Here is a 24,907-nt window from a genome sequence, read left to right on the forward strand (position 1 = left end):
CGGTAAAGAAGTTTATAAGACAGTTCTATATGAGATATACATTTAGAGACCGTGTAGCAGGATCTATATATCTTTTCTCTAACGTCCTAGTGGATGCTGGGACTCCGTCAGGACCATGGGGAATAGCGGGCTCCGCAGGAGACAGGGCACATCTAAATAAAGCTTTTAGGATCACATGGTGCGCACTGGCTCCTCCCCCCATGACCCCCCTCCAAGCCTCAGTTAGGTTTTTGTGCCCGTCCGAGAAGGGTGCAATCTAGGTGGCTCTCCTAAAGAGCTGCTTAGAAAAAGTTTTTTTTTAGGTTTAAATCTCAGTGAATCCTGCTGGCAACAGGATCACTGCATCGAGGGACTTAGGGGAGAGATTTCCAACTCACCTGCGTGCAGGATGGATTGGAGTCTTAGGCTACTGGACACTTAGCTCCAGAGGGAGTCGGAACACAGGTCCTCCTGGGGTTCGTCCCGGAGCCGCGCCGCCGATCCCCCTTACAGACGCTGAAGACGGAGGTCCGGAAAGCAGGCGGCAGAAGACTCCTCAGTCTTCATGAAGGTAGCGCACAGCACTGCAGCTGTGCGCCATTGTTGCTACACGTCTCACTGATTCAGTCACGGAGGGTGCAGGGCGCTGCTGGGGGCGCCCTGGGCAGCAATATTAAATACCTTTAGTGGCAAAATAAATACATCACATATAGCCATTAAGGCTATATGTATGTATTTAACCCAGGCCAGTTTTCTTAAAACCCGGGAGAAAAGCCCACCGAAAAAGGGGCGGAGCTTATTCTCTTTAGCACTCAGCGCCATTTTCCTGCTCAGCTCCGCTGGTGAGGAAGGCTCCCAGGACTCTCCCCTGCACTGCACTACAGAAACAGGGTAACAAAGAGAAGGGGGGCATAATTTGGCGATATTGATATATTAAAAGCGCTTATATCAAAAACAACACCTTCTAGGGTTGTTTATATACATTTATAGCGCTTTTGGTGTGTGCTGGCAAACTCTCCCTCTGTCTCCCCAAAGGGCTAAGAGGGTCCTGTCTTCGATTAGAGCATTCCCTGTGTGGCTGCTGTGTGTCGGTACGTGTGTGTCGACATGTATGAGGACGATGTTGGTGTGGAGGCAGAGCAATTGCCGGTAATGGTGATGTCACCCCCTAGGGAGTCGACACCGGAATGGATGGCTTTAGTTATGGAATTACGTGATAATGTTAGCACATTACAAAAGTCAGTTGACGAAATGAGACGGCCGGAAAACCAGTTAGTACCGGCTCAGGCATCTCAGACACCGTCAGGGGCTGTAAAACGTCCCTTACCTCAGTCAGTCGACACGGGTACCGACACAGATGCATCTAGTGTCGACGGTGAAGAAACAAACGTATTTTCCAATAGGGCCACACGTTATATGATCACGGCAATGAAGGAGGCTTTGCAGATCTCTGATACTGCTGGTACCTCAAAAAGGGGTATTATGTGGGGGGTGAAAAAACTACCTGTAGCTTTTCCAGAATCAGAGGAATTGAATGACGTGTGTGACGAAGCGTGGGTTAACCCAGATAGAAAACTGCTAATTTCCAAGAAGTTATTGGCATTATACCCTTTCCCACCAGAGGTTAGGGCGCGCTGGGAAACACCCCCTAGGGTGGATAAGGCGCTCACACGTTTATCAAAGCAAGTGGCGTTGCCGTCTCCTGATACGGCCGCCCTCAAGGATCCAGCAGATAGGAGGCTGGAAACTACACTGAAGAGTATATACACACATACTGGTGTTATACTGCGACCGGCAGTAGCCTCAGCCTGGATGTGCAGTGCTGGGGTAGTGTGGTTGGATTCTCTGACTGAAAATATTGATACCCTGGATAGGGACAGTATTTTATTGACTCTAGAGCAATTAAAGGATGCTTTTCTTTATATGCGAGATGCTCAGAGGGATATTTGTACTCTAGCATCAAGAGTAAGCGCGATGTCCATATCTGCCAGAAGAAGTTTATGGACGCGACAGTGGTCAGGTGATGCGGATTCCAAAAGGCATATGGAAGTATTGCCATATAAAGGAGAGGAATTATTTGGGGTCGGTCTTTCGGACCTGGTGGCCACGGCAACTGCCGGCAAATCCACTTTTTTACCTCAGACCCCCTCCCAACAGAAAAAGACACCGTCTTTTCAGCCGCAGTCCTTTCGCTCCTATAAAAACAAGCGACCAAAAGGACAGTCTTATCTGCCGCGAGGCAGAGGAAAGGGTAAGAGAGGGCAGCAAGCAGCCCCTGCCCAGGACCAGAAGCCCGCCCCGGGTTCTACAAAGCCATCAGCATGACGCTGGGGCTTTACAAGCGGACTCAGGAGCGGTGGGGGGTCGACTCAAGATTTTCAGCAATCAGTGGGCTCGCTCACAAGTGGACCCGTGGATCCTGCAGATAATATCTCAGGGTTACATGTTGGAGTTCGAAAGGTCTCCCCCTCGCCGGTTCCTAAAGTCTGCTTTACCAACGTCTCCCTCAGAAAGGACGTCGGTTTTGGAAGCCATTCACAAGCTGTATTCTCAGCAGGTGATAGTCAAGGTACCCCTCCTACAACAGGGAAAGGGGTATTATTCCACACTATTTGTGGTACCGAAGCCGGACGGTTCGGTAAGACCTATTCTAAACCTGAAATCCTTGAACCTGTACATACAGAAATTCAAGTTCAAGATGGAGTCACTCAGAGCAGTGATAGCGAATCTGGAAGAAGGGGACTTCATGGTGTCCCTGGACATAAAAGATGCTTATCTGCATGTCCCAATTTACCCCTCACACCAAGGGTATCTCAGGTTCGTGATACAAGACTGTCATTATCAGTTTCAAACGCTGCCGTTTGGTTTGTCCACGGCCCCTCGGGTCTTTACCAAGGTAATGACCGAAATGATGGTTCTTCTACGAAGAAAAGGCGTATTAATTATCCCTTACTTGGACGATCTCCTGATAAGGGCAAAGTCCAGAGAACAGCTGGAAGTCGGTGTAGCACTAACCCAGGTAGTGCTTCAGCAACACGGGTGGATTCTGAATCTTCCAAAATCTCAATTGACCCCGACAACTCGTCTGCTGTTCCTGGGAATGATTCTGGACACGGTTCAGAAAAAGGTGTTTCTCCCGGAGGAGAAAGCAAGGGAGTTATCCGAACTTTTCAGGAACCTCCTAAAACCAGGAACTGTGTCAGTACATCAATGCACAAGAGTCCTGGGAAAGATGGTGGCTTCTTACGAAGCGATTCCATTCGGCAGATTCCATGCACGGACATTTCAGTGGGATCTGCTGGACAAATGGTCCGGATCGCATCAGCGGATAACACTGTCACCAAGAACAAGGTTGTCTCTCCTGTGGTGGTTGCAGAGTGCTCATCTGTTAGAGGGCCGCAGATTCGGCATACAGGACTGGGTCCTGGTGACTACGGATGCCAGCCTACGAGGCTGGGGAGCAGTCACACAGGGAAGAAACTTCCAGGGCGTGTGGTCAAACCTGGAGACGTCCCTTCACATAAATATACTGGAGCTAAGAGCGATCTACAATGCTCTAAGCCTGGCAAAATCGCTGCTTCAGGGTCAGCCGGTGTTGATCCAGTCGGACAACATCACGGCAGTCGCCCACGTAAACCGACAAGGCGGCACGAGAAGCAGAAGAGCAATGACAGAAGCTGCAAGGATTCTGCGCGGGGCGGAGAATCATGTCATAGCACTGTCAGCAGTGTTCATCCCGGGAGTGGATAACTGGGAAGCAGACTTCCTCAGCAGACACGACCTTCACCCGGGAGAGTGGGGACTTCATCCAGAAGTCTTCCACATGATTGTGAACCGTTGGGAAAGACCAAAGGTGGACATGATGGCGTCTCGCCTCAACAAAAAATTGGACAGATATTGCGCCAGGTCAAGAGACCCTCAGGCAATAGCTGTGGACGCTCTGGTAACACCGTGGGTGTACCAGTCAGTGTATGTGTTCCCTCCTCTGCCTCTCATACCAAAGGTACTGAGAATTATACGGAAAAGAGGAGTAAGAACAATACTGGTGGCTCCGGACTGGCCAAGAAGAACTTGGTATCCGGAACTTCAAGAGATGCTCACGGAGGATCCATGGCCTCTACCTCTAAGAAGGGATCTGCTTCAGCAGGGACCTTGTATGTTCCAAGACTTACCGCGTCTGCGTTTGACGGCATGGCGGTTGAACGCCGGATTCTAAAAGAAAAGGGCATTCCAGAGGAAGTTATTCCTACCTTGATTAAGGCTAGAAAGGAAGTGACTGTACAACATTATCACCGCATTTGGCGAAAATATGTTGCGTGGTGTGAGGCCAAGAAGGCTCCAACGGAAGAATTTCAATTGGGTCGATTCTTACATTTCCTGCAAGCAGGATTGTCTATGGGCCTAAAATTGGGGTCCATTAAAGTTCAAATTTCGGCCTTATCAATCTTCTTCCAGAAGGAATTGGCATCAGTGCCTGAAGTACAAACTTTTGTCAAAGGTGTACTACATATACAACCCCCAATAGTGCCTCCAGTGGCACCGTGGGATTTGAACGTAGTTTTGAATTTTCTCAAATCTCATTGGTTTGAGCCTCTAAAATCGGTAGATTTAAAATACCTTACATGGAAGGTAACCATGCTATTGGCCCTGGCTTCAGCCAGGAGAGTTTCAGAGTTGGCGGCTTTATCATACAAAAGCCCATATCTGATTTTCCATTCGGACAGGGCAGAACTGCGGACACGTCCTCATTTTCTCCCTAAGGTGGTTTCGGCTTTTCACTTGAACCAGCCTATTGTGGTGCCTGCGGCTACTAGCGACTTGGAGGACTCCAAGTTACTGGACGTTGTCAGAGCATTAAAAATATATATTTCAAGGACAGCTGGAGTCAGAAAATCTGACTCGTTGTTTATATTGTATGCACCCAACAAGATGGGTGCTCCTGCGTCTAAACAGACGATTGCACGTTGGATCTGTAGCACAATCCAACTTGCACATTCTGTGGCAGGCCTGCCACAGCCTAAATCTGTAAAGGCCCACTCCACAAGGAAAGTGGGCTCATCTTGGGCGGCTGCCCGAGGGGTCTCGGCATTACAACTTTGCCGAGCAGCTACGTGGTCAGGGGAGAACACGTTTGTAAAATTTTACAAATTTGATACTCTGGCTAAGGAGGACCTGGAGTTCTCTCATTCGGTGCTGCAGAGTCATCCGCACTCTCCCGCCCGTTTGGGAGCTTTGGTATAATCCCCATGGTCCTGACGGAGTCCCAGCATCCACTAGGACGTTAGAGAAAATAAGAATTTACTTACCGATAATTCTATTTCTCATAGTCCGTAGTGGATGCTGGGCGCCCATCCCAAGTGCGGATTGTCTGCAATACTTGTACATAGTTATTGTTACAAAGATCGGGTTATTACTATTGTTGTGAGCCATCTTTTCAGAGGCTACTTCGTTTTTTGTTATCATACTGTTAACTGGGTTCAGATCACAAGTTGTACGGTGTGATTGGTGTGGCTGGTATGAGTCTTACCCGAGATTCAAGATCCTTCCTTATTGTGTACGCTCGTCCGGGCACAGTACCTGACTGAGGCTTGGAGGGGGGGGTCATGGGGGGAGGAGCCAGTGCGCACCATGTGATCCTAAAAGCTTTATTTAGCTGTGCCCTGTCTCCTGCGGAGCCCGCTATTCCCCATGGTCCTGACGGAGTCCCAGCATCCACTACGGACTATGAGAAATAGAATTATCGGTAAGTAAATTCTTATTTTCCCATTCCTCCTCTGTAATTGAGCATTTAAGGTCTATCTCCCATTTCAACTGAAAGGGGGCTTTCTGCATTGGTCGGGGATTATTAATGTAATTATACCATTTGGTAATACCCCCCCTGCCTTCCCCCGTCTCCAGGAACTTTTGGACTAGTTTAGGCAGTGAGGGGGGGGGGGGAATGGTGGTTGTCGAGACTCCGTGGAGCCAATGTCTAAGCTGCAAATATTTATAAAATTCCCCACGTGGTAGTAGGAAAGTTTCCTGGATCTGGGCAAAGGGAAGGAGGGCACCATGCGCCATTATATCCTGTAAAGACTGGATTCCTTGAGATATCCAACAATCAAATCTTAAGTCAGGGATCAAGGAGGCTATTCCAGTCAATGATATGGCCGTTGTGGGGAGGATTATGTAATTTCTACTTCGCACCACCTCCACCCAGGCCTTCCTAGTAGATTGGACAGAGAAAGACCGATTGGTTAATAATGTACCCTCAGATGTAGGGAGTAACAGTACATCGGTCAGGGGTAATGGGGTTATAAGACCTTGTTCCAGTTGTACCCACGATTTACACTTGGGTTGGATATACCATGCCCCTATCTGTGCCAAACGGCAAGCCAGTTGGTATGTGTGCAAATCCGGGAATGCCAAGCCCCCGTCTCGTTTGGGGCGAGTCATTGTTTTCCTGGCCAACCTTGGTTTTTTGCCTTTCCAAACATAAGCGTTGAATATCGCGTTAAATTTGGATAGAAGGGAGTTGGGGACGAGGAAGGGGATGGCTCGGAACAGATACATAAGTCTGGGGAGGACCGTCATTTTCAGCGCGGCTATTCTCCCCAGCCATGATACATGTTGCATCATCCAGTCCGTGACTAGGGTTGTGGATTTGCGCAAAAGGGGGGTTAGTTAGCAGATATCATATCTTCTAGCTTCTTAGTTCGGTCAAGAGAGAAGGCGTAAAATTTATAGGGAGTGCCTCTGTCTTAGTGTTATTAAGTTTATAGTAGGATGCCTCTGAATAATCGGACAAAAGTGTGTGTAGCGCCTTCAGGGAGGAGGGAGGGTTAGTGAGAGTCAAAAGGACATCGTCTGCGAAGAGACAAATCTTATGAGAATGTCCCAAAAATTCCACTTCTGTAATCGAGGGAGAGGATCGTATTTTTTCGGCCAATGGTTCCATCGCCATGGCAAAGACTAGTGGAGATAGGGGGCGCCGTTCGTAATGGAAAAGGGGGATGAGAGCAGTCCTTTCACACACACTATTGCCGAGGGGAGGGAATAAAGAGCCATAATGGAGGATAGGATTCTCCCGGTAAAGCCAGATTTCCTAAGGACCGCCTGCAGGTATCCCCAGTGGAGGCGGTCGAACGCCTTCTCCGCGTCCAGCGAGAGCAATAATAAAGGAGACTCGGCTCTAGAGAAGGCGTCCAGTACATTTATCATTCGCCTAATGTTTTCGGGTGACTGTCTACCGGGAACGAATCCCACCTGGTCACCGTGGATGATAGAAGGAAGTAGGGGGTTAAGCCTATTGGCGACTAACTTCGCGTATATTTTCAAGTCAGTATTTAATAAGGCTATAGGGCGATAGTTGGGCATCATGGCAGAATTTTTCCCCGGTTTAGGAAAAGCTACTACGCGGGCTTCTAGCATCTCCACTGGGAAGTTCCCTACTGAGGAGGCGTAGCTATAAACGCCGTCTAGAATAGGGACCAAAGTGTCTTTGAAACATTTGTAGAAATTGTTTATAAACCCATCAGGGCCTGGGGCTTTGTCTAATGGAAGTGAGTCTATGGCCTGGGAGATTTCCGTCTGCGACCATGGTTGGTTTAAGGACTGTAGAGATTCTAGGTCCAGGGAGGGGAGATTAACATCTTTCAGAAAAGCTGCTATAATAGCTGGTGTGGGTTGTGGGGTGGAGACATCGTCTTTTAGGTTATAGAGGGAGGAGTAATACGAGGCGAAGGAGTTAGCTATATCTGATGGGTCTGTTATCTTGGTATTATTTGAGTTAATGATATATTTCACCCTTTCCCTAGCATTTTTTCCCCGTAGTTTGCGAGCAAGCATTCTACCCGCGAGCAAGCATTCTACCCGCCCTATCACCTTGCATATAGAACTTTTGCCGCAATCGTAAAAGGTTTTTACGTACCTCCGTCAATTTATTCAGTTCATCTCTGACCCGAGTCAAATCTCAGTATACTTTCTTATTAGAGGGATTCAGCTTAAGCAAAGCATCTAGATCTGCAAGCTGGGCTTCGAGTTCTACCTGTTTTTCCCAGGAGGTCATGCGTATATAAGCAGCTGCTTGAATTGACGCTCCCCTAATCACCGCCTTGAGGGCGCACCAATGTGTGAATACGGACGTTTCTGCTGGGGTGTTAGTTTCAACATATAGGGAGAGGGCCTGAGCTATAGACCGATGGGCGTCCGGGTTTAAAAGGAGATAGTCCCTAAGGCGCCATAAGGTAGGAGTGGACCTCACTTGGCGGGGGTTCCACCGGACTGAGAGGGCAGAGTGATCGGACCACGAAACTGGCAGGATAGAAGCCTTCGAAACCTGTTGGAGAGTCCATTTATCAGATATCACTAGATCTATCCTAGAGTAAGAGCCGTGGACTGGGGAGAAAAACGAGTAGTCCCTGCTTGACGGATTCTTAGTCCTCCAAACGTCATAGAGATCATATTCATGTATTATGTTTCTAAAGGCATGGGAGCTGTCACGTTGTGGGTCTCCCTTGCGAGATGGGCGGGTTTGGGATCTGTCCACCGCTGGGTCAAGGACCATGTTAAAGTCACCCAACAGTAGTAGAGCACCCATTAGGTGCTTCTGGAGGACTGTGAAAAATTTCCTAAGGAAAGGTATTTGTTTAGTATTGGGAGCGTAAAGTGTAGCTATAGTGACCGACTTGTCTTCCAATTTACCTGTCAGTATAAGGTACCTGCCCTCTTGATCTGAGATCTGGCACTCTAGAGAGAAATTACATGAGTTTGAGAATAATATTGCCACTCCTGCTCTCTTTTTCGGGCCATTGGACATAAAGCTAATGGGGAATTTATTATCCCTGAATGGGGGGGGGGTGACGAAAGCATAAAGTGAGTCTCCTGCAAGGCCACTTTGTGAGCCTTACATTTGCCAAAGTGCCGCAGGGCTAATCGTCGTTTATTCGGCGAATTTAGCCCTTTTACGTTTAAAGATAGTACATTAACCATCAGGTCTATCTGAGAGCCGAGCTATTATCAGGTTACATTTAAAATCTCTGTAACAGGGTCTGCTAAAGTGTGTGTGTGTGTGTGTGTTAAAACTTGGAGAGATGGGGCGAACAGGGGGGGTGACAGAAATAGGAAGGAAGGGGCATAGAGCGGGCACCGCATGGGTGCCAAGTAGGGTTGCCTAGCGTGGCAACACATGGGGTCGGGGCGAGGTGCGGGGAGTTATCTCCCCCCACTCCTAAAACATTCAACCTAGACAAGAAAGAGAGGTAAACACCGGACCGCAGGGGGTTGCATGACATATGCTTCCTCTCGGGGAGCTCTACACATATCCTAAATAGTATCGACCTAGGTAGCACTTCCCCGTTTAGAGGAGCAGTATTAAGCATGGTCAGCATGAGTACAATGAAAACATAACACAATAAGCGTCCCAGGGGAATCCGGCGCCGCCCACATGTCACGCTCCCCCGGAGTATCCTCCGGGAGGGCATAGCAGCGGCACGCAGTGACCCTACGGGAAGCAGGCAAAACAAGGACATGTATGACAATGACATACAACCTGGTAGAGAAAATCAGACTCTAATGTCCATTGTCTGCTATCGACCACTCTTGAGTCAGCTTGAGTGTTGCCGGTGCTGTTTCAGGTGTATCCTCTCTCCTCCAGGAATCCAATAATTTCAGACCCGCTTCTGGCGTGATAATCGCGTGCATAACACCATTGCGTCTAACCAACAACAGTTTCGTCGGGAATCCCCATCGGTAGAGGATATCGGCTTTCCTAAGTGCCGAGGTCACCGGGTAGAACGAACGTCTCAGAGCTAGGGTGGCTGCCGAGAGGTCTCCATAGACTTGTACATCTCCCAGGGTTCCGGCTGGCAGGTCCGGGCGCATAGCCGCCCGCAAGATCTGTTCCTTGATATGGAAGTAATGCATCCGCATTAGGGTCTCTCTCGGAGCGTCCTTCGGGGCATTTCTAGCTTTCGGTCGACGGTGGATGTGGTCGATAAGAAAGTCATCGATAGAACTGGTTGGGAGAAGCGCCATGAAGAGGTCCGTCGCAAATTGGGTGAGTTCTGCGTTGGTGACTGTTTCTGGGATGCCTCTGAGTTTTATATTATTACGGCGTGACCTGTCCTCAAGGTCGCATGTCTTCCGCCGTAGATCCGCGACTTCGGCCTGTAGGTCTTCGAGTTGGGTAATCACCTCATTATGTGACTTCACCACCTCCTCACATTTATTCTCAAGGTGATCTGTGCGTTGACCTATAGCGTCGATCGACTGTTGGCAACTTTGAAGCGCTGTTTTAACTTCCCTCGAGATATCATCCTTAAATGAAGCCAATAGTTGTCGCATAGACCCCAGTGTGAGGGGCGCATCATCATCTAGTTGAGAGAGTTTAGATTGATTGGCCCAAGGGGTCGCGGATATGTCCTCGCCTTTCCGGGATTGTTTAGGTAAAGAGTCCAATATGACAGAGTTTTTCTGGCTTTGGGAAGACGGGGACTGTTTAAAGAAGGCGACCTGGCGGGTTGGGGTCGGGTCTTTTTGACGTTTAGGCGGCATAGTCCCAATTTGAGTATCCTCTTCACAGATATCGTATACACAAAAGGAGGAGGAGAGAAAAGCCTATGTCGGCTTAATATGCATACCTCGGCAGCTTTACTTTTTCAGGAGCGGGGGGGAGCACCACGCATCACGCTGGAGATCACATCAGAACGGTTTAGCAGGGGATGAATCGCCCCGCGGCATCCAGTCGCCGGGTGTCAGCGGGGATTCACTGTTCTTATAAGTATGTCTAACTTTCCCTTGTGCAGGCAGAATTAAATGTCAGGGAGTGAATATCCCCAGCGTCAACCTCTTATGTAGAGGCACGGAGGTGCTGGTATATTTTGCAAGAAATATGCGGGACAGAGGCAAAACTGCAGTACTGGCTATTTTGCCAGCATTCAAGATGGCGCCTCCGGCTTCCAGTCACAGGCCTCTGATAACTTGGTGTTTTGGGTTCCCTGTGTTCATTGATGGTACCAGTGGATGTGGACCGAGGGTTTTGGGGTCCCTGGCTCCCACTTCTCGTTTAGACTCCCAGCAGGGTGCTCGGCTCTGTTCTGGGGAGGCTTCCAGATCTGCAGCATGTGATCTCAAGATGGCCGCCGGCTGGTGCCCAGGTAGGGAAAGTGCCCTGTAATCCCAGCTCCTGCGGGCTGGGAGCGATGGGGCCTCGTCCTGTGGGTACTCGGGGGTCTGGGGAGGTCTGGGGAGCAGTGTGGGGAGAGACAGGCAGCGGTGGGAGGCGCCACGGGTCCCGTTCTGGCCGCGATCCGGACCCGGAGCTCAAAATCGGGTCGGCTACAAACTCAAGGCCCCGGTCTCGGTTGTCGCAGTAGGCCGCAATCGCGGGAGCCGTGCGGCGGCCTCCCGGCTGGATCCCCTCGTTCAGGGTGCTGTCCACAGCCGTGGGCAGAGGCAGGCAGGATGGTTTTATGTGCAGGAGAGGTTTATTAGCGAGGTTTTAACCCAGGTTATGTTATGTTACGTCCGTTCAGTGCTGCGTCCAAGCCACGCCCCAAGAAATAAGGATCAAATAAGGTTTGAGATAAAAAAAATATGGTGAAAAAAAAAAGAAAAGGGGGCAGACTAGATGGCGAAGTGGTTCTTATCTGCCATCAAATTCTATGTTTCTAAGTATGGTCTGGAACCCTCATCAATGTGCGCCAGCAAGCCGTGGCAGCCATTGACTGCTTGGAAATGCTTCCACTTGTAGTAAGCTCCTGCTTGAGCATGTATCTCTAGTGGTGAGCCTCCAGAAGGCATTGCTACATATTTATTTGTATTTCTATTTCTATTTGGGATTAAAGGTCTGATTTGGCAAAGGTTGGAGAGAGATGTCATATTACAGGCTGTGTTTGAAAAATAGCTACAATGTATATTGGTATTTAATGGCAAACTACAGTGCTACAAGCACCAGTATGCCCAAGCAGGGTTTCCTGGGACTTTCAGTTCCATACATGTACTTAATGCTCCACACCGTATAATCCATTGTACAGTGACAAAGCTCTTATGAAGGTTGAAGGTATCTGGTTGTGTTTATTATTCATGTTTACATAGCTTTAAGACGCACAAGTTTGTTTTGGCTGTAACCCCACTTTAACAAGAGATACTGAACAATATGACTTATTTCATCATATTGAGCATGTAGTTCTCTTAAAATAAAGACTTTGAGTGGTGGTTCTTGTTGATTAAACAAAGTGAGTAAACTAATTTAACACGAGAGTGAACCATTCAGACCTGCTGTGTACACATTTGTGTACTCTGGACACTATTTCCCTGGTGTATAGTCATGTTTGATGAATGGTGTATTGAAAGCAGGTTTCTAATGCAGAAATGTAAACGAAAAGAAGTGGAACTGCGTTAGTGTACAGATGTTTCCTCCTATAACTAGCTTCAATATGCCATGAGATGTGAGTGGGCCGCCAGGACCCTTGCGAGACTTTACCCGAAAATGCATGTCAGTCGCACAGTGATGTGTCTAGGATGCACCACGAGACTGCTGATTAATTTGATATGAGACGCTTACATATCTGTGTGCGACTGAATCTGTGTATGTAGATCCTGCTGTCTCTTCATCGTAGAACTTTGTATACAGATTTGGTCGTACACAGATATACAAGTGTCACATAACAAATTTGTCAGCAGTTTCCTGGTTCACCTTGGTCACATTGTGACTAAGATGCATAATCTCATAGGGCCTAATGGGCCCGGCGGCTTGCTTGGCGCAACTACAGTGTTGTAAGAGAACTTTCTGATGGGTGGAGCTGGGCAGATATATATAATATATAAAAAGCTCCAATGGCGGCTCTCGGGTTCAATATAAATGAAGACTCGGACTGCAGCTTGTAGGCAACGTTTCAGTGCTTCCCAGCACTTTTATCAAGCCAAATAAATGCAATACACAGATACAAACTATATATACCCTCCACCCCTCATTAACACAATGAGAGACACCCCCAGTTACCTGTTCAGACACCTGTCCAGACAGGAAATAACCGTGATACCAACAACAAATACAAATGCAATGATAAAAGACAGTGTGTTAACATACAATGTGCTCAATTAAAAAAACAAAGCAAGTTAAAATGTACTATAGAACAATCCATCACATGTCCGAGCTCACATTGTAACTTACATGTTGTTTATATATTTAATTCAAAGGTAATTAGCAACCTCAATAAGACGTCTCTCGATTTCACCTCCTAAAACTGTACAAAAATATCTACAACTGATCTCCACACAGCAAAAGACACATGAATATTTCTTAAGTGAGAGCTGTATATATTTTATAAAAACCACCATTTATCTCATATCAAAAAAAGGGAAACATTTCTTAAATAAAGGCTTGCATCCCTATATTCTCATTTAACCCCTTAGGGGTCAATGAGTCAAGACGCAAGATCCATTCAGCCTCTCAATATATATAGTTTGCATCTGTGTATTGCATTTATTTGGCTTGATAAAAGTGCTGGGAAGCTCTGAAACATTGCCTACAAGCTGCAGTCCGAGTCTTCATTTATTTTGAACCCGAGTGCCGCCATTAGAGCTTATGGGGTATATGCAATTGCGGTCGAATTCCCAAAATTGTCGAATTTCGGGAATTTTTCGCCAAAAAAAAAAATTCGACAATGCAATTCAGTACTTTTCGACAAAAAAACGGACTTTCAAAATTCGACTTTTTGAAATTCGACTTTTGACAAATTCGACTTTTTTGCAATGATACACATGCTGCAATTCGACCAAAGCCTATTCAATGGAAGTTTGGAAATTCGACAACAGTGCTTTTAGACAGTAAATTCGTCATTTTCAATCCGACACACTTTGAAGGGTGAAACTAATAAAAAAAAATTTAAAACATGTTTTTTTTGTGTTTTTTTTTTTTTTCTTGGTAATATCATATCTATTTATATTAGAAGGGATTAGGTACTTGGTTTGTCTTTTTTGGAGGCACAAGTATTATTTATATATTTTTAAAAATAATAATTTTTTTTTGGATGGAATGGTAAAATCCCTGAAAAAAATGGCGTCGGGTCCCCCCTCCAAAGCATAACCAGCCTCGGGCTCTTCGAGCTGGTCCTGGTTCTAAAAATCCGGGGAAAAAATTGACAGGGGTTCCCCCGTATTTTTAAAACCAGCACCGGGCTCTGCGCCTGATGCTGGTGCAAAAAATACGGGGGACAAAGAGTAGGGGTCCCCCGTATTTTATACACCAGCATCGGGCTCCACTAGCTGGACAGATAATGCCACAGCCGGGGGTCACTTTTATACAGCGCCCTGCGGCCGTGGCATTAAATATCCAACTAGTCACCCCTGGCCGGGGTACCCTGGGGGAGTGGGGACCCCTTTAATCAAGGGGTCCCCCCCCCCAGCCACCCAAGGGCCAGGGGTGAAGCCCGAGGCTGTCCCCCCCATCCAATGGGCTGCGGATGGGAGGCTGATAGCCTTGTGAAAAATGTCAGAATATTGTTTTTTCCAGTAGTACTACAAGTCCCAGCAAGCCTCCCCCGCAAGCTGGGACTTGGAGAACCACAAGTACCAGCATGCGGGAGAAAAACGGGCCCGCTGGTACCTGTAGTTCTACTGAAAAAAAAAAAACCCAAATAAAAACAGGAGACCGACACCGTGAAAGTAAAACTTTATTTCATACGTCGACACACACATACTTACCTATGTTCACACGCCGACATCGGTCCTCTTCTCCAAGTAGAATCCATGGGTACCTGAAAAGAAAAGATAAATACACTCACCTCATCCATGGTCCAGAGGTAAATCCACGAACTTGTCAAAAAAACAAACCGGACACCCGTACCACACGGACTGAAAGGGGTCCCATGTTGACACATGGGACACCTTTCCACGAATGCAGAGAGACCCCCTCGTGACAGCTGTCACTGAAAGGTCTCGTAAGCCAATCAGCGAGCGCAGCGTCCTTGCACTCTGCTGATTGGCTCTGTGCGCGTCTGTGCTGACAGCGCATCGCAAAGCCTCTCCATTATATTCAATGGTGGGAACTTTGCGGCTAGCGATGGGGTCACCCGCCGGTCAGCGGCTGACCGCGGGTAACCCCACCGCTGACGGCAAAGTTCCCACCATTGAAAGTAATGGGAGAGGCTTTGCGATGCGCTGTCTGAGGTCACACGCGCACAGCCAATCAGGTGAGCGCCACGGAAGTAGCGCTTCCTGATTGGCTGAAGGGACCTCAGTGACAGGAGTCACGTGGTGTCCCGGCATTCGGGGAAAGGGGTCTGATATGTAAACATGGGACCCCTTTCAGTCCGCTGGTACGGGTGTTCGTGGTTTTTTTTTAACAAGTACGTGGATTATCTCCCGGACACTGGATTGAGGTGAGTCTAATTTTTTTCACAGGTACCTCGGATCGTCGGAGACTGTGGCAGTCGGCGTGTCAACATAGGTAAGTATGTGTGTGTCGGCAGTGTGTAATAAAGTTGTACTTGTCACGGTGTCGGTCTCCTGTTTTTATTTGGGTATTTTTGTTCCAGTAGTACTACAGGTACCAGCGGGCCCGTTTTTCTCCCGCATGCTGGTACTTGTGGTTCTCCAAGTACCAGCTTGCGGGGGAGGCTTGCTGGGACTTGTAGTACTACTGGAAAAAACAATATTCTGACATTTTTCACAAGGCTATCAGCCTCCCATCCGCAGCCCATTGGATGGGGGGGGACAGCCTCGGGCTTCACCCCTGGCCCTTGGGTGGCTGGGGGGGGGGACCCCTTGATTGAAGGGGTCCCCAATCCCCCAGGGTACCCCGGCCAGGGGTGACTGGTTGGATATTTAATGCCACGGCCGCAGGGCGCTGTATAAAAGTGACCCCCGGCTGTGGCATTATCTGTCCAGCTAGTGGAACCCGATGCTGGTGTATAAAATACAGGGGACCCCTACTCTTTTTGTCCCCCGTATTTTTTGCACCAGCATCGGGTGCAGAGCCCGGTGCTGGTTTTAAAAATACGGGGGATCCCCTGTCAATTTTTCCCCGGATTTTTAGAACCAGGACCAGCTCGAAGAGCCCGAGGCTGGTTATGCTTTGGAGGGGGGACCCCACGCCATTTTTTTCCGGGTTTTTCCCGTTTTTTCACGGTTTTTTAATTCGCGGCAAAATCCGGCAAATCGGCCGTTTTTCGCCCGCGGGACTGTCGAATCCGTTGTTCATTGAATATGGTGAATTCCGGCAGCCACCTGCCGGAATTCACCTGTCGAATTGTGTCGAATTAAAAAACGGCGATAATTTGCCGCGATTCGCCGTGAATTGCATATACCCCTATATTGCACATAGCCTATGGGCTGAAGAAGAGGAGGGCACCAGGCACAGCAACTTATCGTTTCCAGTGACAGGTGGAATAGGCACATTTATGGTAACGTTGCCTGGTGTGTGGGTGTCCACAGAGTAGTTCTGCTTTCAAAATAAGGACTCTTTCCTATTGCGCCTTCTAAGTACATTTTATATAGACTATATTTTGTGATGTGAAAGACGTTAGAATGTCTGGTAGGCATCAGGGCAGGGGTAGGAAATAGGATTCTGGCACAGAATAAATGGAAAATAAAAAGCATTTATCAATCAATACAAAAACCTTTTAGAGGGCAGAAAGTGTTTCTGTGGCAGTAGGGAACCCTTTTAATTTTTCATCTAGGTTTCTGAAAATCTTTTGGCTGCCCATTAGCATGATGTAGGTTTCTACCTGAGAATATAAGCATTCTAACAATTACCACTTTAGTGATGTAAATACATATATGCACAGATCTTAACCGTACGTTTTACTGAGCATCTGGGAAACAAACTTCTAAATAAGGTGTGCAAGAATAGATGGCATATCAGCTCTTAGCTGGCCTGACAATGAGCTCATTGTACTTTGCAGCCATTAGCGGTGATATTCACTTACTAGGAGATGATTTTCTTACTGTTGCCCTCCGGCACAACACACACACTCAAAACCCCAAAGTTGTACACAGATCTGCAAAACACTTGCTAAATCAAGATACTCTGTTTTCTAGCTAAAGAAAATGACTTGTGGGAAAGGAATGTGTGTGGGTGGGGATATAGGCCGTCAATTCCACATTAAAAGGATTAGAAATATGAGCAAAATCTGCTCTCAAGATGGTCTGTCTTTTATACACCTTTCCACAGATAATTTAATATTAGGGAGAAAAATTGTTGAACCTATTGCTGCTAACGCTACAATATTCTAAAATCCACAATCAGCAGTTAGAGACGTCTACAGTCCCTTACACAGTTATCAGGAAAGCCATCAAATCAGCGGGATGTGGTCAATTTACCTACAATCAAAATCCTGACTGTCAAAATCCTGACTGTCAAAATACTGACAGACATTGACTTACGGTCAAAATAGCAACATTTAAAATACCGACATTTAAAATAATGACATGAGTTTTTTTTTCATGATTTTTTTTTTTTTCATTGAAACTGACTTGTTCATACTTTACCATCCCAGTTGACCTGGAGGGTGAATATAACAGTGTGGCGAGCACAGTGGTACACTTATACGGTGTCCATGTCGACCTATGTCGACATACACAACAAAAACAGAAAAACCCATGTTGACTTTTTGACCTGTCAACATTTTAAATAATGGTATTTTGACCGTCGGGATTTTGATTGTAGGTATTTCATACTAAACCCAAATCAGCATTTTAAGTCAGAATAATTTATCCATCAAAATTTACCTTACTTGTTTAGGTGTTAAACAAAATTACTGTACATGTTTATAACAGCCTCACCGTGAGAAAGAGGGAAAAAAATAGTACATGGAAGTTTTGTTGCTATTTGTAACTTTATTATTTTATTTTTATGTTTTTTCCTAGAATCCTTGTCCAGAATCAAGTGCTTCTTTTCTCTCTAAAATAACGTTCTGGTGGATTAGTAGGTGAGACTCCCCTCAAGAATATTAAAAATACTTATTGTAAATCTGTATGTTCTGTATATAAACACTTGTTTTAGTCATTTTGTGTATTTGTTACACAGAAAGCTATTCAATTTATATTTTATTGGTGGTGGTTACAGTCCCTGGAAGACATTCTTTAGTCCTATAATTCTAAAACCTTAAAAAATTTAATTTCTTCTCTCTGGCATGTTAACTAGTGGTTCCCAAACTTGGTGCCGTGGCTCCCTAGGGTACCGCTGGTAACTTACAGGAATGCCTCGGGTTGATGGTCCAGTACCAAATAAAATCGGTGCTGGTGGCTGCCAAAAACAGTATATGAACAAACAAAAGTGTGACAATGCCGTTTTATATGCAGGAATGAAAGCTATGTATTAAACACACCTTAAATACACTTTACCATGGAGCCGCTGCGGCCGCTGTACTTAATACACACTCTACGTACTTTGTACGCTATTAGCATACAAAGTCCCGTGCTGTGTACGGACTTAGCGTACAAACGCCGTGCTGACGGTACAAATTGCACACAGCGCGTACACACCCAATGTGTTTAAACCTTATACAGCAATGTGATGCGTTACTAATACACTTTAAACCTTATGCAGCAATGCAGTGTGATGCTATTACACTTTAAAGCTTAGCAGGGAAGGAAAGACACGACACCAGTCTGTGGCTAAACCACTTGGTTCCGACACCACAGCGTATTATTGCTGAAAGGGGGTTACAATACAATCAATACAATACAATATATATATAACAGAGTAAATGGCTACAGTCAATGTTACATACGTGAATGGATTCGCCACGCTACCCAGTCTGGTCCTCCGTCATCTGATAGATAACGTTGTGAGTCTTGTGTCTGACCAGGCCTGCTGCAGGCTCTCTTTATACAATTCATCCAAAACTTAACACAACGGATACTGTAATCTCTTTGTCCATTGGACACAGGGATGCACATTTACAGTACAGGAGAGGTCATAGGTCGGTTTGAATAGGTAGGCGATGTCTTTCCCAACTGCTCTTGTGGGTGGTCTCCTCTGGATTCCCGCCGCATACATAATGTACAGTAAATACAGTTTATATCTATATTCTGCTCCTGCACATAACTATCCGCAGGAACATGCGATCTTTCTCAAACCAACACCGGAATGTTACCCTTAAAATACCCTTCAGCTGGATACCAAACACCACCTTATAACCTTGTTCTGTCCCCTCCTATCCTGTAAAGGTGAATCCCTTTGTTCTGATACCATTTAAACTGCTGTTACTTTCTGATGTGGTGCAGGGAGACTGTGTACATTGTGCACTATTTGGATTAAATATGTAATGTGTTTTGATAGCCTTCCATGCGTTCACAAACTCTACCATAAATACCCATACCACACGCTAATGCGCAGGACCGCGGGAGCGACCATACGCAAATTGCGAATATGTGCACGCACAGTAGAGCAAGTACGCGCACGGAGGCCATCTGTGCGTAGTTTGTACGTGATGTGTGTACTGCAATATTTTTCGACTTTGACAAGTGCAACCCTGTCTACTATCACATAACTGAACCGAAGTATGACATAAAAATGACAGATAAGCACAAGTTACTTAATGTCATAAGTTTTACTGAATTCCTCAATAAGAAACTTTTGGCCTACGGGTGCCATGACCCCCAAAAAATGATTAATGCTCTAGGGAGCTGAGATTCAAGAAAGTTTGGGAGCCACTGATCTAGGCCATGTGCTCTATGCATGCAGCAGCCTGACAGTGAAGGGCTATAAAGAAAAAAAAGAAACACATTCTTTTTTTATGTCACTGAATTTTGTTATGTACCCTGCAGGTTAATGATTCAGGGATACAAGCGGCCTCTGGAAACGAAGGATCTATGGTCACTGAACAAAGAAGACACCTCTTCAGAAGTAGTGCCCATGTTATCATTAAATTGGGAGAAAGAATACGCAAAGGCTAAAAAGTAAGTGTGAATTTGCTAGAGGGTTAATATTCCAAAAAAGCAAGTATGCAAAATGATTATACTTTGACTTTTGGCCATTGGAAGTCCTCATGATGACGGAGGTTAGTTCTGTGTAGGAGTAGGAAGCCTGAGCTACCCAAGGACCTCAGCAGGCATCCTGAGATCATCTTGTTAAGTATTAAGGGGTTTCATGACTATAGATTTGCAATTTAATAAAATAACTCTGTCATAACTGTCATGTAGGTAGATGTCGTTTAGATAGCATGGTCCCGCTGTGGCTTCACATGCTATAACTATTGATGGTTGTTTGTCACTGATGGTTGATGGCAGGGATGGTTCTCCACCATCGATGGCTGAGGCAGCAACAACATTTCTCTATCGTCCTAGTGGATGCTGGGGTTCCTGAAAGGACCATGGGGAATAGCGGCTCCGCAGGAGACAGGGCACAAAAAGTAAAGCTTTAGGATCAGGTGGTGTGCACTGGCTCCTCCCCCCATGACCCTCCTCCAAGCCTCAGTTAGGTTTTTGTGCCCGGCCGAGAAGGGTGCAATCTAGGTGGCTCTCCTAAAGAGCTGCTTAGAAAAGTTTAGCTTAGGTTTTTTATTTTACAGTGAGTCCTGCTGGCAACAGGATCACTGCATCGAGGGACTTAGGGGAGAAGAAGTGAACTCACCTGCGTGCAGGATGGATTGGCTTCTTTGGCTACTGGACATTAGCTCCAGAGGGACGATCACAGGTACAGCCTGGATGGTCACCGGAGCCTCGCCGCCGGCCCCCTTGCAGATGCTGAAAAGAGAAGAAGGTCCAGAATCGGCGGCAGAAGACTCCTCAGTCTTCTTAAGGTAGCGCACAGCACTGCAGCTGTGCGCCATTGCTCTCAGCACACTTCACACGGCAGTCACTGAGGGTGCAGGGCGCTGGGGGGGGGCGCCCTGGGAAGCAATGTAAACCTATTTTTTGGCATAAAATACCTCACATATAGCCTCCGGGGGCTATATGGAGATATTTAACCCCTGCCAGAATCCGTTAAAGAGCGGGAGACGAGCCCGCCGAAAAAGGGGCGGGGCCTATCTCCTCAGCACACAGCGCCATTTCCTCACACAGTTCCGCTGGTCAGGAAGGCTCCCAGGCTCTCCCCTGCACTGCACTACAGAAACAGGGTTAAATCAAGAGAGGGGGGGCAAAATTTGGCGAAATTGTGATTTTTATAAAAGCAGCTATAAGGGAGCACTTATTATAAGGCTATCCCTGTAAAATATAGCGCTTTGGTGTGTGCTGGCAAACTCTCCCTCTGTCTCCCCAAGGGGCTAGTGGGGTCCTGTCCTCTATCAGAGCATTCCCTGTGTGTGTGTGCTATATGTCGGTACGTGTGTGTCGACATGTATGAGGACGATGTTGGTGAGGAGGCGGAGCAAATTGCCTGTAATGGTGATGTCACTCTCTAGGGAGTCGACACCGGAATGGATGGCTTATTTATGGAATTACGTGATAATGTCAACACGCTGCAAGGTCGGTTGGCGACATGAGACGGCTGGCAAACAAATTAGTACCTGTCCAGGCGTCTCAAACACCGTCAGGGGCGTTAAAACGTCCTTTTACCTCAGTCGGTCGACAGACACAGACACGGACACTGATTTCAGTGTCGACGGTGAAGAAACAAACGTATTTCCCTTTAGGGCCACACGTTACATGTTAAGGGCAATGAAGGAGGTGTTACATATTTCTGATACTACAAGTACCACAAAAGAGGGTATTATGTGGGATGTGAAAAAACTACCTGTAGTTTTTCCTGAATCAGATAAATTAAAGGAAGTGTGTGATGATGCGTGGGTTCCCCCCGATAGAAAATTATTGGCGGTATACCCTTTCCCGCCAGAAGTTAGGGCGCGTTGGGAAACACCCCTTAGGGTGGATAAGGCGCTCACACGCTTATCAAAACAAGTGGCGGTACCGTCTATAGATAGGGCCGTCCTCAAGGAGCCAGCTGACAGGAGGCTGGAAAATATCATAAAAAGTATATACACACATACTGGTGTTATACTGCGACCAGCGATCGCCTCAGCCTGGATGTGCAGAGCTGGGGTGGCTTGGTCGGATTCCCTGACTAAAAATATTGATACCCTTGACAGGGACAGTATTTTATTGACTATAGAGCATTTAAAGGATGCATTTCTATATATACGAGATGCACAGAGGGATATTTGCACTCTGGCATCAAGAGTAAGTGCGATGTCCATATCTGCCACAAGATGTTTATGGACACGACAGTGGTCAGGTGATGCAGATTCCAAACGGCACAAAGGTGTATTGCCGTATAAAGGAAGAGGAGTTATTTGGGGTCGGTCCATCGGACCTGGTGGCCACGGCAACTGCTGGAAAATCCACCGTTTTTACCCTAAGTCACATCTCTGCAGAAAAAGACACCGTCTTTTCAGCCTCAGTCCTTTCGTCCCTATAAGAGTCATATCTGCCCAGGGATAGAGGAAAGGGAAGAAGACTGCAGCAGGCAGCCCATTCCCAGGAACAGAAGCCTTCCACCGCTTCTGCCAAGCTCTCAGCATGACGCTGGGACCGTACAGGACCCCTGGATCCTACAAGTAGAATCCCAGGGGTACAGATTGGAATGTCGAGACGTTTCCCCCTCGCAGGCTCCTGAAGTCTGCTTTACCAAGGTCTCCCTCCGACAAGGAGGCAGTATGGGAAACAATTCACAAGCTGTATTCCCAGCAGGTGATAATCAAATTACCCCTCCTACAACAAGGAAAGGGGTATTATTCCACACTATATTGTGGTACTGAAGCCAGAAGGCTAGGTGAGACCTATTCTAAATCTAAAAAAATTTGAACACTTACAAAGGTTCAAATCAAGATGGAGTCACTCAGAGCAGTGATAACGAACCAGGAAGAAGGGGACTATATAGTGTCCCGGGACATCAGGGATGCTTACCTCCATGTTCCAAATTTGCCCTTCTCACTAAGGGTACTTCAGGTTCGTGGTGCAGAACTGTCACTATCAGTTTCAGACGCTGCCGTTTGGATTGTCCACGGCACCCCGGGTCTTTACCAAGGTAATGGCCGAAATGATGATTCTTCTTCAAAGAAAAGGCGTCTTAATTATCCCTTATTTGGACGATCTCCTGATAAGGGCAAAGTCCAGGGAACAGTTGGAGGTCGGAGTAGCACTATCTCGGATACTGCTACAACAGCACGGGTGGATTCTAAATATTCCAAAATCGCAGCTGTTCCCGACGACACGTCTGCTGTGCCTAGGGATGATTCTGGACACAGTCCAGAAAAAGGTGTTTCTCCCGGAAGAGAAAGCCAGGGAGTTATCCGAGCTAGTCAGGAACCTCCTAAAACCAGGAAAAGAGGCTTCCTACGAAGCAATTCCATTCGGCAGATTTCACGCAAGAACTTTTCAGTGGGATCTGCTGGACAAATGGTCCGGATCGCATCTTCAGATGCATCAGCGGATAACCCTATATCCAAGGACAAGGGTGTCTCTCCTGTGGTGGTTACAGAGTGCTCATCTTCTAGAGGGCCGCAGATTCGGCATTCAGGATTGGATGCTGGTGACCACGGAGGCCAGCCCGAGAGGCTGGGGAGCAGTCACACAAGGAAAAAATTTCCAGGGAGTGTGATCAAGTCTGGATATTTTTCTCCACATAAATATACTGGAGCTAAGGGTAATTTTATAATGCTCTAAGCTTAGCAAGACCTCTGCTTCAAGGTCAGCCGGTATTGATCCAGTGGGAAAAACATCACGGCAGTCGCCCACGTAAACAGACAGGGCGGCACAAGAAGCAGGAGGGCAATGGCAAAAACTGCAAGGACTTTTCGCTGGGCGGAAAATCATGTGATAGCACTGTCAGCAGTGTTTCATTCCGGGAATGGAAACTGGGAAGCAGACTTCCTCAGCAGGCACGACCTCCACCCGGGAGAGTGGAAACTTCATCGGGAAGTTTTCCACATGATTGTGAACCGTTGGGAAATACCAAAGGTGGACATGATGGCGTCCCGTCTGAACAAAAAACGGGACAGGTATTGCGCCAGGTCAAGAGACCCTCAGGCAATAGCTGTGGACGTTCTGGTAACACCGTGGGTGTACCAGTCGGTGTATGTGTTCCCTCCTCTGCTTCTCATACCTAAGGTACTGAGAATTATAAGACGTAGAGGAGTAAGAACTATACTCATGGCTCCGGATTGGCCAAGAAGGACTTGGTACCCGGAACTTCAAGAGATGCTCACAGAGGACTTATGGCCTCTGCCGCTAAGAAGGGACTTGCTTCAGCAAGTACCATGTCTGTTCCAAGATTTACCGCAGCTGCGTTTGACGGCATGGCGGTGGAACGCCGGATCCTAAGGGAAAAAGGCATTCCGGAAGAGGTCATTCCTACCCTGGTCAAAGCCAGGAAGGAGGTGACCGCACAACATTATCACCACATGGGGCGAAAATATGTTGCGTGGTGTGAGGCCAGGAAGGCCCCACGAAGAAATTTCAACTCGGTCGATTCCTGCATTTCCTGCAAACAGGAGTGTCTATGGGCCTCAAATTGGGGTCCATTAAGGTTCAAATTTCGGCCCTGTCGATTTTCTTCCAGAAAGAATTGGCTTCAGTTCCTGAAGTCCAGAAGTTTGTCAAGGGAGTATTGCATATACAACCCCCTTTTGTGCCTCCAGTGGCACTGTGGGATCTCAACGTAGTTCTGGGATTCCTCAAATCACATTGGTTTACAACCAGTCAAATCTGTGGATTTGAAGCATCTCACATGAAAAGTGACCATGCTCTTGGCCCTGGCCTGGGCCAGGCGAGTGTCAAATTGGTGGTTTTTTTCTCAAAAAAGCCCATATCTGTTTGTCCATTCGGACAGGGCAGAGCTGCGGACTCGTCCCCAGTTCTCTCCCTAAGGTGGTGTCAGTGTTTCACCTGAACCAGCTTATTGTGGTGCCTTGCGCCTACTAAGGACTTGGAGGACTCCAAGTTGCTAGATGTTGTCAGGGCCCTGAAAATATAGGTTCCAGGACGGCTGGAGTCCGGAAAA

At 47.1% G+C, this 24,907-nt stretch overlaps 1 protein-coding gene across 2 annotated transcripts in view; it reads left to right on the plus strand.

Moving 5' to 3' along the window:
* Positions 1–24,907, plus strand: part of ABCC1 (ATP binding cassette subfamily C member 1 (ABCC1 blood group)) — a 440,279-nt gene that overhangs the window by 175,531 nt on the left and 239,841 nt on the right. For both annotated transcript variants that reach the window (XM_063934377.1, XM_063934378.1), the window contains exons 6-7: positions 17,830–17,891; positions 19,735–19,866. In XM_063934377.1, the coding sequence (XP_063790447.1) occupies positions 17,830–17,891; positions 19,735–19,866 (194 nt within the window). The remainder of the gene's footprint in view (positions 1–17,829; positions 17,892–19,734; positions 19,867–24,907) is intronic.

This window comes from Pseudophryne corroboree, chromosome 7, assembly GCF_028390025.1.
Source record: "Pseudophryne corroboree isolate aPseCor3 chromosome 7, aPseCor3.hap2, whole genome shotgun sequence".
Taxonomy (NCBI): Eukaryota; Metazoa; Chordata; class Amphibia; order Anura; family Myobatrachidae; genus Pseudophryne; species Pseudophryne corroboree.